The sequence below is a fragment of the Rhinopithecus bieti genome, unplaced genomic scaffold (genome assembly GCF_001698545.2).
Source record: "Rhinopithecus bieti isolate Rb0 unplaced genomic scaffold, ASM169854v2 scaffold_36004, whole genome shotgun sequence".
Lineage (NCBI taxonomy): Eukaryota > Metazoa > Chordata > Mammalia > Primates > Cercopithecidae > Rhinopithecus > Rhinopithecus bieti.
Window position 1 is genome coordinate 1,632,277 of NW_016815976.1, and position 12,576 is coordinate 1,644,852.

At 41.1% G+C, this 12,576-nt stretch overlaps 1 protein-coding gene across 5 annotated transcripts in view; it reads right to left on the reverse strand.

The window, feature by feature from the left end:
* PTPRG (protein tyrosine phosphatase receptor type G) overlaps positions 1–12,576 on the reverse strand; it is a 747,615-nt gene that overhangs the window by 123,036 nt on the left and 612,003 nt on the right. For all 5 annotated transcript variants that reach the window (XM_017854227.1, XM_017854230.1, XM_017854229.1 and 2 more), the window contains one exon: positions 4,204–4,396. In XM_017854227.1, the coding sequence (XP_017709716.1) occupies positions 4,204–4,396 (193 nt within the window). The remainder of the gene's footprint in view (positions 1–4,203; positions 4,397–12,576) is intronic.

Genomic DNA, 12,576 nt, shown 5'->3' on the forward strand with positions numbered 1-12,576 from the left:
GATGCACAATAACAAGTGCTGGAGAGGGCATGGAGAAATTGAAACGCTCATACACTGTTGAAGGGAATGTAAACTGATGCCACCACTTTGGAAAATAGTTTGATAGTTCCTCAAAACCGTAAACAGAAAGTTACCATATGACCCAACAATGCTATTCCTAGGTTTACACCTAAAAGACTTGAAAATGTATATTTACACAAAAACTTGGATACGGATGTTCACAAAAGCATTATTCATAACAGCCAACGGGGGAAGAAACTCAATGTCCATTAATTGATAAATGGATAAACAAAATATGGCACCTCCACATATTATGTGCTATATTACTTGGCCATAAAATAGAATTAAATTCTGATATGTACCCCCCCCCCGAATACAGATGAACCTTGAAAGTATTAGGCTAAGTGAAAAAAGTCATATATGATCCATTTACATAAAATGTCCAGAATAGACAAATTCATAGAGACAAAAGGTACGTTAGTGGTTGCCTAGCCCTAGAGAGAGGGAGATACAGAGCAGAAGAGAAGGAGAATGGGAGTGGTTGCTATAGATGGAGTTTCTTTTTGGGGTGATGAAAATGTTCCAGAAATAAATGGTAGAAATGGTTGCATGACTTTGTGACTACAGTAAAAACTACTGATGTGTACGCTTTAAAGAATGAATTTCATGGTATGTGAATTCAATCTCAATAAAGCTGCTATTTAAAAAAATAGGGACACTATTCAGCAATACAAAAAAATGACCTACTGATACATGTCAAACCTGGATAAATGTTAAAATCATTACCACCAAGTGAAAGACAAAACCAGACCTGAGGTTGCCTGGGGTTGAGGGCAGGAGAAATAATTGACTGCAAATGGGCAGGAAGGAACTTTCTGTGGTGATGAAAATGTTCTAAAACTGGACTGCAGTGATGGCTGCACAAGTATAAATTTACTAAAATTATCAAATTATACATTTACCATAGCTGTATATTATGGTATGTAAATTATGCCTTTAAAAAATGCTGTAAAAATAGGAAAATTTCCTAAACTGCTGGCAGAAGTGTAAAGTGGTATATACAATCACTTTGGGAAGCCATTTGGCAGTCTCTAACCAAACCTGAAAATATGTGTACTCTAGGATGCTGCCATTTTACTCCTGGGTGTATGCCCAATAGAGATATGTCCACATATTCATTAAAAGGCAGGTTCAAGAATTTTCATAATCACCCAGACTTGAACATAATCTACATATTCATGTATACTGAAATGGATAAATATATTCAGGTATAATCACACAATAGGATTTAGCAATAACAAACTACAAGTACAGGCAACAACAGAGAGGATGCTTAAAATTACTGTAGAGCAACAGAAGCAAGACACAAAAGAGGACATACTGAATGATTCTATCTTTATGAAATTTATTACACAGGCAAAGTGAATTTCTGGAAGAGGTTACCCTTGGGAACAGAGAGTGATTAGGAAGGGGAATGAGCAGGGAGTCCTGAGATCCTAGATGGGAGTTTCTTGATCTGGGTGCTTGTTACTCAGGTGTGCTCAGGTTGTGGAAATTCATCAAGCTGTGCACGTGTTACAGGTACTGCACTTTTCTGTATATGTAGCTCTCCAATAATACGTTAAACACACAAATAGGACTGCAGCTAGATCCCGCTCTCTCTTTGGCTCTAAAAATATCAGAAAACCTTTTAATACTCCCATGTCTTAAAGAGTCAGCGATGAGCATATGATAATTCAAATAAACCTAGTAGAATGACGAATGAATTGGCCATATTTAAGGACGGTTCTGTCGTTGTGGTCAAATTCAGAGAAGGCCTGTTCAGTGGAAGATCCTGCCCACTTCGACAATTTAACACAATGGAAACCATTATCTTCCCTAGCTTTCTTGGATAATAAAGGCCATGCATTTGCTCTGTACAGCTGATATATCATATGCTCGGCCCATTTTTCAGGAAAGAGCTTATCTGTCACCATCTCAGTAGTTCTGAGCTACCAGATCGTGCACTCACTTGTGATATGAATTCCTCACCCCCACAATCCATGTCCTCTGCATATAACTCTCACAAAATCCCCAGGAGACCTGCTTTTCTCAGTCAAGTTCTCTTGGGAGAAAGCTTTCTAGTTGGGTTATTTTCTTTATTTTTTTTAGCTAGGTTAAAAAAAAAAAAATTAGTTCATGTGAGGTTTTCCATGGCAGCCCAACCTAAGATATTTCACAGGTTTGTCAGCTTCTTAATTCTCCCATTGTTCCCAGAGAATGATGCCCTCGACAATCTATTGTCCCCAAATTACTTGAATCTCAAGCCTTTCTCAGGGAACCTGGTCTGACTCACTTCTCCTCACTAACCTCAAACAAAATCACACAGACAGGAAGGAAATGCTCCCATTCTTAAACTCCCTCTCCTCTTCTTTTAGCTCCTTTTCAGAAACATAAGCCTAGAAAATGGGCTCATTATTATCATCAAAGTGCATGTCACTGCAGTTACCTGTGGAATAGAATCCCACTCCCCCTGTTCCTACAAAGTCCATATGCCAATAAACTGTTCCCTTTTGTTAGGGGTGGGGGCACTCTTGAAAGAAAACCTTTCCACATAACGTACGACACTAACAATAGCCCAGTCTACTTCCAGTGTTGATAAATGACACAAGCTCTCCCTTTATTGCCCAAGCTCATAATTTTGAAGAAGGATAGCAATGGGTTGGGAAATATCCCTTTTTGCACCAGAAGAAAATTCCTTCTTTTTCCTTCCTCCCTTCCAAGTAATAGGGCTTTGATCAGCCTTGCTCCCCTCAGCATTTCCGGAGCTCTGTAACACAATTATGTGTTACACCTGAGAGGAGAGGTGTGCGGGTAGAACCAGACATTCTAATTTCCTGGGAGAGTAATTCATATTCACTTCACATGAGGAAGTAGAGATGGAAAAGACTGAGATGCCTGAAAATGATAAACTTATGCGTATCAGATATGGGGGTTAAACTGTTGAATAAAGGTTAGAAAAATTTGCAAGTGATTTCCAGTAGGGGGTGAGGCTGGCGTGGGAGTTCTTGCCTGGGGTGGATGGTAGTAAGACTGCTATATACTAGGGTGTTGGGAGCAATTCAAAGGTCCTGATGATATGGACAGGAGACAGAGAAATACTCACCAGAAGAGGGCAGTTCCCCAGCAAAAGTCCCACCCTCAAGCCTAGAGACCCTTGGCCCTAAGTGAAAACAGACATTCCTGTTTTCATGACCAAAAGTTGCCTTTTGGCCCACCATACCCCGCTATCCTGTACCCATATAAACCCCAGACCCCAGGCTCCAGAAGCAGACAAGGGGAATGAACAGAAGAGAGAAGAACAGCAGAACGGCATGGTAGGGAGAAGAGAAGGAGCATCTGAATGTCAAGGGACAATCAGAGAGGAGATTGGCCACTAAATGGCCAAACTCCATCATCTTCTCACTCAATACCCCTTCTAGCTCCTGATACATCCTGCTGAGAGCCACCTCCACCACTCAATAAAACCCCCACATTCATTCTTCAAGTCCATGTGCGACCTGATTCTTCCTGGACGCTGGACAAGGACCTGCGTACCAAGAGGTCACTGAGCTGGTTAACACTTAAGCTGTCCACAGACAGCAAGGCTGCAAGAGCCCGCTGTAACACATGCCCACTTGGGCTTCAGGAGTCACAGACAACAACCCTAGTGCCACAGCCCCAAGGAACTCGCCCTGGCTCCTGTACCTGCCCGTCTGTGTGCTCCCCCTCCCATAAGGTGTCTGAGAAGCGAATGGTGACCGAACAGATGAGCCACGTTCCTGTTGCATGTCCTTCAAAGGCCGGGGGGACGGTCAGGGAACTCTCCCGTTTCACTGATATCTGAACTCAGAGATAAACTCCTGATCAACAGGGAAACACGTAAAAAGTAAGACACTTTCAAAAAGCTTTCTCTAGACATTGCTATAAGTTTTGAAGCTACCAGGCAGAAATGCAGACAGAATTATCTATTATTGGTCAAAAGGGCAATTTCTATCATACCTATTTAACAGAAGTTATTCCCACACCTGCTCCTATTTTTCAGCCAGACAAGCTCCCTTTAGCAGAGAAACATATGCACTTAACACCAAGTCTCAATTCCTGCCTGGCTTTGAATTCCTTTTAATTTAAAGTAATTTATGATAAGGAATCTTCCTCTGGGTAAGGCACTTAATCCAAATATACCTTTAGAGGCTTCTGTCCCCAGTGGGTTTTCTAAGAAGTCTGTCATGTCGTGGTTCCAGGCATCACGGACGGCGGACTTGGACACCACCCTGTCATGCAGACGCTGCTGTGGTCGAAAGTTATTTCTCAGATACTCCACCGACTTGACATGGTCTTGCTGCTCCGTGGTGAAGATGGAATAAAAAGCCTCAAGCTGAATGGAGAACCAGAGAGGGGAGGAAAAAACAAAACAAAACAAAACAAAAACCATCAATTAGAAAACCGATTTGGTCCAAAGCAGGTGGAGGTGATAAGAGCACGAAATGGTAGGAAGTGCCCGATACCAGGGTTGCTAAACCCAGCAGGACTTGGGTTGCATTCTGGAAACACTGCCAACAGGCTCATCTGGCTGTGGTTTCTGTCCTGCCAACTAACCAGGAAAACACTTCATTTGAGGGCTGTACCACACTCTGAGTTTGTGCCTCCCATGAGAGAGTCTCAGTCTTCCTGCAGTGCCCTGCTGGAAAGGCCTTTAGCATTCTAGGAAGAAGCATAGGGTCACGGTGATACTGTTATGTCCCGGAGCCAGACGGCCTGGGTATGAATACTAACTCCATCGCCTACCCACTCTGTGACCTGAACAAGCTGCTTAACCTGAGCCACCATTTTTCCTCAATAAAATGGTGATAATCATAACAATATTTACCCAAAAGGATTTTTGTCAACATTAAGTGCTGACAAAATATTTAATCCAAGTACAGTGCTTAAACCAGTTCCTAGCATATCATAAGAGCTTCATAAATATTAGGGATTTAATTCTTGGCATCTTCCGACATACTAGTGATCAAGTTTGGCAAAGTCACCAAGTCACTAAATGTGTGACTTGCAAGTCAAACTGCCTACGTTCAACATTTACCAGATGGGTAATCAGAGACAAACTATTCAAGTTTTCTGTAACTCAAGTATCCACAACTGTAAAACACGTAATAATACTTACCTTATAAAGTTGTTAGAAGTATTAAAATATATGTAAAGTGCTTAGTACACAGTTAAGTTCTCAATTAAGGTTAGCTGCTATCATTATTATTAATATTATTAAGAAACATTACTTACAAGACTGCCAATCTAACTTTTATGGAAAGTAAAAGAAAAATATCAGGGTGCCCAAATCATATTTCTATTATCAAAAGAGATTCTTTGGGCCAAGTGTGGTGACTGATGCCTATAGTTCCAACACTTTGGGAGGCTGAGGTGGAAGATCGCTTGAACCCAGGAGTTCAAGAGTAGCTGGGACAATGAGACCCTGCCTATACAAAAAATACAAGAATCAGCTGGGCATGGTGGTGCATGCCTGCAGTCACAGTTTCTTGGGAGGCTGAGGTGAGAGGGTTGCTTGAGGCTGGGAGTTGCAGGCTGCAGTGCGCTATGATTGCCCCACTGCACTCCAGCCTGGGTGACAGAGTAACACTCTGTCTCAAAAACAGAAAAAACAAAAAAGGGATTTTTGTGTGTGTGTGTGGCCTTCAACATTGTGATCATCAAAAACAGCAATTCTGGCCAGGCCCAGTGGTTCATGCCTGAAATCCCAGCCCTTTGGGAGGCCAAGGTGGATGGATCACTTGAGGTCAGGAGTTCAACACCAGCCTGGCCAACATGGTGAAACCCTGTCTCTACTAAAAATACAAAAATTAGCCAGGCATAATTGTGCATGCCTGTAATTCCAGCTACTCGGGAGGCTGAGGCACAAGAATTGCTTGAACCTGGGAGGTGGAGGCTGCAGTGAGCTGAGATTGTGCCACTGCACTCCAGCCTAGGTGATGGAATGAGACTCTGTCTCAAAAAAATAATAACATTTTTTTAAAAACTAAAAAAGGTAATTCTATTACATATGAGGAATGGAATAGCGACTGAGTGACAAAGACTTGTCCTCAACAGGACACAAAGTTATTCTTGTCACCGAAAAACAAAAACAAAAAACTGTAATTTGAAATATGCAGCCACCAAAAATACTAATAGGAGAAGAAAATAGAATGAAGAGAAAAGCTGAATGAACTGTTTCTGGCCCATCTGGATCCTCCGGTGCCAAATAAGACTGCTTTCTGCAGGAGACATGGCCGAATGGTGCTAGAAAGATGCTCTCCATGCACTGTCTAGGCTTCGGGGAACCAGAAGGCAGTTAACACTAATGTGGAAAATAAGAAAGGGAAATCACTATCTGGGTTTCGGCAAATTCTAGGTGGTCATCCTGAAGCCTGGAACTAACCCCCACTATTTCTCAAACAGCCTCAGAGAATGACACAGAAAATGACCTGCTTCCAAACAGTCTGCCCTCTCTTTGCATGAGAAAGCGATGAACTGAGGTAGTGATATTAGCCATGCAAAAATCATTTAAGTATATGAATTCACCTATCATTCTACCTCCCCTCCAATCCCACAGCTTATGTAAAATGATAGTAAACTATGGAATTTTTTCTGCCTTTTACATAGAACCAGGATGGATTCACGACCAGCCTAAAAGCCAAAGCAGCCTATTACTCTTGTATTACTTCAATTCTCTGTGAGTTACTTTACCTTCTCATAAAAACTCATAGTGTCTCTAGGTAGAATCTGCCTGCCTTCCCATTCTTTCTGCTACTCCTTCTTTATTTACAGCAAAGGAAAGGCAAGACATGACAGAAAAATTAGGAAAATTGGATTGATTACTTTGTCCAAATGTGAGTCACTCAAATGAAGACAACTAAAGATGTTGAAAAATCACCTCCACCTCGTGACATGAACTCTCTTGATAGGACTACCAAAGTCTGAACTGAATGCATCAAATGTGAGAGCAGGTTTCTGATTTTCTCAGAGAAAATAACTTCTTAAAATTATATGAGAAGGTATTAACAAAGACCCTCTGGAGACAGCCCAGAAAAAGACCAATCAAAATGATTAAAAAGATGGAGAATAAATCCTGTGAGGAAAGGTTAAAGGAAGTGGAACTGTTTAGCCTGAAGAAAAGGTGAGTAAGGAGTAATTTCATAAAGCCCCTCATATGTGGAAGAAGCTGACCAGCTCTTCTCCGTGTCCAGAGAAGTCCAAATAAAAGGAAATTGGCTTAAATTAAAGGCTTAGAGACGTGAGTTTAATAGAGAGAGACATTCCTTAACTTTCAGGATGACTTTTTAGAGAAACGGACTGGGCTGCCATACATCGTGAATTAGACCGGAAATTTTCCGGAAGAGACAGCCATCTGTCCCAAAATAGTTTAATCTCTGAGATGCCAGAAAAGAATGGCCTGGAAAACTGTCTCAGCAATACGACTCTGAAGTTTGTTTATTCTATAGAATACTTGCTTCTTTCATAGCCAGCATTAAATTCTCCTAAAAAGTTTATTTCTGAAGCCTCCGGAAAGAACAAGCCACATAACTCTAAAAATGAGGCAGGTTCTGAATTTAACACAAAAATGCTTTCACTTAAATTGCTCTTACAGCTTAATGACATGCTATGGTTTAAAAGCATGGCGGCTTCCTTGTTATTAACTTAACTTGCCCCAAGATTTTGAAGAAAGGATGTGATGGTTCTGGGAGTGAACTGATGACCTGAACGATATTATATTGTCAACTGGATCACAGTTGCTCTTGACAGTCATACAAAAGAGGGAAAGCAGCACAAGCTTAGCACACTGATCAAATGTCCTTCCGTGGGTTGGCGGCATTCACTAAAACCCTGTCATTTTTCTAAGTTAAATGAAATTCGCCAGTGGCCTGTCTCTTTGGTAACTGGCATGCTTGGCCAATGAGTTAAAAACCTCCAGGAGTCTTGGATTGGTGAGAGGAGTCTACATTTCTCACTTTGGCAAGTGGGCTGTGATGAAATCTACTGATACCTCATTACATGGCAACTTCAGTCTGTCTCTGGACCCCAACCCTTGCCTTGGACCTCCACTTTGTTTGATTCCAAAAGGTGCCATAAGCCCACCATGAGATAGTGTCCCCTAGAGTTGTGCAACATGGAAGTCATGCTGGAGCCATAGAACAAATCATACAGACAATGTTGTGTCTTTCTGGGCCTTTGACTGGTCCATATGTTTGGTGCGTAATTTGTTCTACTTTTCTAGATCTGGTTAACAGCTAAACAGTGATCCTTGAAAAATATATATGAGATCACGTCATGCCTCTGTTCAATACTTTTTGACAGCCTCCCATCCTTAATGGTGGGGCCCTTTTGATCTGGCCTATGCCTAATTCTCCAAATTCAAAACCCTTACCCCTGCTAACCTGGGTACAAAATCCTGTTTTTAAACCCTACTTGCTAAATGTGTGACCTTGGTCAAATTATTTAATCTTTCTGTGCCTCAGTGTCTTTATTTGTACAATGGAGGTAACAGCACTACTTCCTTCTTGTGGTTTTTGTAACTATTCAATGAGTTGTGATATCTGAAGTATTTGGAATAATTCGTGGCACACAGCAAGTGCTCGGTAAGTACTATCACTACTATGATTATTATTTTATGAGGACTGTGGTAACTACAACTGTACTCTAAGCTTATGACAACTGTAAAATGCTCTATCAACCTTCCCTTCCTTATCCCCCTTGTATTTATCAAACCTACTACATGCCAGGTACTTCTTTAAGTACTTTACAGACATTATTTTGGTTTCCAACTTCTTTTTAGCTTAAAGTAACGACATTAAAGTAGCATTACAAGAACACTCTTATATCATGAACACTAGCAGGCAATATTTACTGGGTGCTTATTACACGCAAGGCATTGTGCTGAGACTGGTATGTGCTTTCTCTCACTTAATCCACAGAAATCCCATGAGGCTGCTGGTAGTATAACGATTAATAGCAGTATTAGTATTAATGTTACTGACTAGTAAGGAAATTGGGCTTAGAGGCATTGAGTAACTTGCCCAAGGTCACTGATATGGTTTGGATCTGTGTCCCCACCTAAATCTCATGTGGAATTGTAATCCTCAATGCTGGAGGAGGGGCCTGGCGGGAGGTGACTGGATCATGGGGGCGGAATTCCCCCTTGCTGTTCCCGTGACAGTGAGTTAGTTCTCACAAGATCTGGTTATTTAAAATTGTGTAGCACCTCCCCTTTCTCTCTGTTCCTCCTTCTCTAGCCATGTAATGCACGCCTGCTTCCCATCTGCCACGACTGTAAGTTTCCTGAGGCCTTCCCAGTCATGACTCCTGTACAGCCAATTAAACCTCTTTTCTAATAAATTACCCAGTCTCAGGTAGTTCTTTACAGCAATGTGAAAATGGACTAATGCAGGCACGGGAACCAAGAGGTGAAATGAGGCTTAGAATAGCAGGTCTGTTTGACTCTATTTTGTATGCTCTCAGCTACTTCATGCCACAGGCATAAGAGGCCTTAACATTATCCACTGAGTCACACTGCAGTGGAGAAATGGATGCAGTTTTAGAAGTCCTGAAACAATTCCCTTTAGCTAACCCCAAAGCCAGTTCCACACAGGGCACCCTGCATCAGCAACATAAATCTATCTATCTTCACCCTTTTGCACTCTGAATAGAAACTGCCAATGGCCCAACACAGAAAGAACGGGGAGGCATGAACAAGATAGCAGGCCCAAGGAGAAAATCCTGTCCACCTCCCAAAGCCCTCACTTTTCTTGGCTGATCCTGCCACAGTAGGGTAATAAACACACTTGGAATTATCTCGACTTTAATACAACTAATGAAGTCTTTATCATTTAGTAAAATAAATGAAAGTTTTATTTCTATAATATTAAATTGACTCTTAAACTTTTGAAGTGAATGTGTAAAACATTTCTTTCTTTTATCCCTGCTTGGGGATTTGTAATTGCAGTTTAACTGGTGCCGTTTCAAGAACAATTTTAACCTTGAATTGCAAATGTGTTGGCTGGAAGTGTATATAAATCATTTCAACTTAGTTTTTATTATAAAAGTATTACAGAGAATAATTAGTTTTTAATCTGTCGGTTTGAATCAAAGGCAAGTTGAAATCTATTCATGCCATTCTTGTGTAGCAAGAGCTCCTGTCCACAAGACTTGGGCAGGGCATCATTGTGGATGAAAGGGAGAAGTGAGAGAAAACCAAAAGTAATATAATTATGAGCCATTAAAAGGCTGATATGCACAACAGTTTAAGGGATGGGCATATAATGGCAATTAAACAAAACCAGAATTCATTATTAGCACAGTAAGGAAACCAAGGATACTAACTAGGAACTGGAAAAATCTCACCTAAGGTCATGGAGATTATTTTAGCTTCACCAATCATTTGAGGTATGACAGGGCAGGTCCTATTTGTTGCCTCGTTATTAAACAAGACAATGATAATGGAATATTAAATTCCCGGTAGCCTGGAGCATCCAAAATTTTACTTACTGAACCACAGCTGCAAACATAAAATCTAAGAACAGCTAGCTAAATGCAGGGCCATGCCCCTCCTGCGGCTACAGTCAGTTTTGCATGAAGGTGATTATAGAAAGGGCTTTATAGAAAGAAAAGGACTTAACCATAATTAACAAAGAAAGCCATCTCTTTTGGATTAATGATGGCATCTTCACCCCATCATTTAAAAACCTCCTTCATTCACATGCACTGCACATCATGTGTTGAAATAGAAACGTTCTGAATTAAGTGACTCACCAGTTGTCGTGGCCTTAAGATAAACCTTACAGCTGTGACAGCCAGTAGCCACATGTGGCTATTCCATTAGAAATATGGCTAGCCCTACATTTGCAGTGATAATATTTTGGATACATATTCGATTAAATAAACTATACTATTAAAATTAATTTCACTTGTTTCTCTTTACATTTTTTAACATGATCACTACAACATTTTAAATGATGTGGTTTTCCTTCTACCAGACAGTCCTGCTTTAGAGGTTTGGTGATCATTTAATACCGCAACACCAACAACAACAAAGACGCCTAATATCTCCCAAGCACTTCCTGTGATGCCAGGTCCTAGTCTAAGCATTTTATACATATTCCATCATTTAATCTTTATTGTGACTCCATGAGGTGGGGGTTATTATCATCATGTTACAGATGAGAAAACCGAGGCACCAAATAGTAGAGTACTTGAGTAATCTGGCCGAAGAACAAAGTCATAAATGGAACCCAGGCAGTTCGCCTCCAAAGCACACAGTCTTAACTTCAAAGAGCTGCTCTACTCTTTCTGACAGATACCTTTGGTTAAAAAAGGGTCATGCAATTAAACCTTTTCTGTCTATTCCAGTTTACCATCAGGAAAAAAAAAAATCACACATCTAAAGGTAAACAAAGTAGACGCAGTCACACTTACTTATTGCCTTTTGATAGCACCCCTACAAGCACTTAAGTAAAATTCATGCTGGGGAAAATCATAGGCAATGCCTTATTTTAACCAACAAGATGCAAATAGTCCTGGAAAGGAAAGGTTGGGTTAGTTGCCTATGGGCAAAGAACCATCATCTGAGAAGCACTATTCTAGAAGAAAACAAATCCTAGTTAACTGCACTGAAAGCTAATCATCTTCTATGACTGATCATGGACACGTTGGCTGCAGCCATCTCCATGTGTTGTCTGGCTCCTCTGACATCCCACACAAGGGCCAAGAGTGCTGCCATTTTGTTGGGGTGACCCATTTTGTTTGGGTGGCATGATTTCGGCCTGATATTTTCAGAAGATGTTTAGAGGGGCCACGTAAGCCATGCTGACTACGTGGGGAATCCCAAGTCAAGGTAAGGTTTGGTTAGCAATGCTGTATTTTAATCTGGATTATTACACAAGCCAGAGGTACAAGTGCGCTGGCTGGCAAGGCTGATTTGAATGCCCAACTAGAATCACAAAAGGGAACAAAAGAGGAAAGATTAGTGTTTGCCTGCATGTGCTCTGAAAGGCTTCAAAGAAATCCACATCATACAAGTCAACACTTTGTGCTAACCATTATATTTTATGGTGAATATCCTCAAATTTTACTCGAGTGCAGGCACCCATGCTGGATGAGAGGGAAGAAAAGAGAGAATACAAAGACTGTAGAGAAGTAGAAGAATGAGGGACTAGGAATGTTTTCTTTCTGTCAGAGGCAGACATGGAATTCCTGACTACTTGGCTTTTCCGAATTGGCTGTTCGCCTTTCTGAAATGAACATTCTGTGCTAACTTCAGAAAGAATGTTGGCAGGGTCAGGGTGGGAAGGTCTGAAGCGATAATACTTGGATGGTGAATGCTTTCTTTTCCAAGGGCTGACACAGCTGTGACCTCCACAAAGCCAGCCAGCAAGGATCCAGTTTGGCCACATGAATATGAGCTGTTTTCCTCCCTTGGGAGAGAGAGAGGGACACATGAAGCAGTGTCTGATAAAAGTAAAGTATTATCTTAAGATGGTTTGTAGTAAAGAACCTGGAAAGCAAATATGATTAATT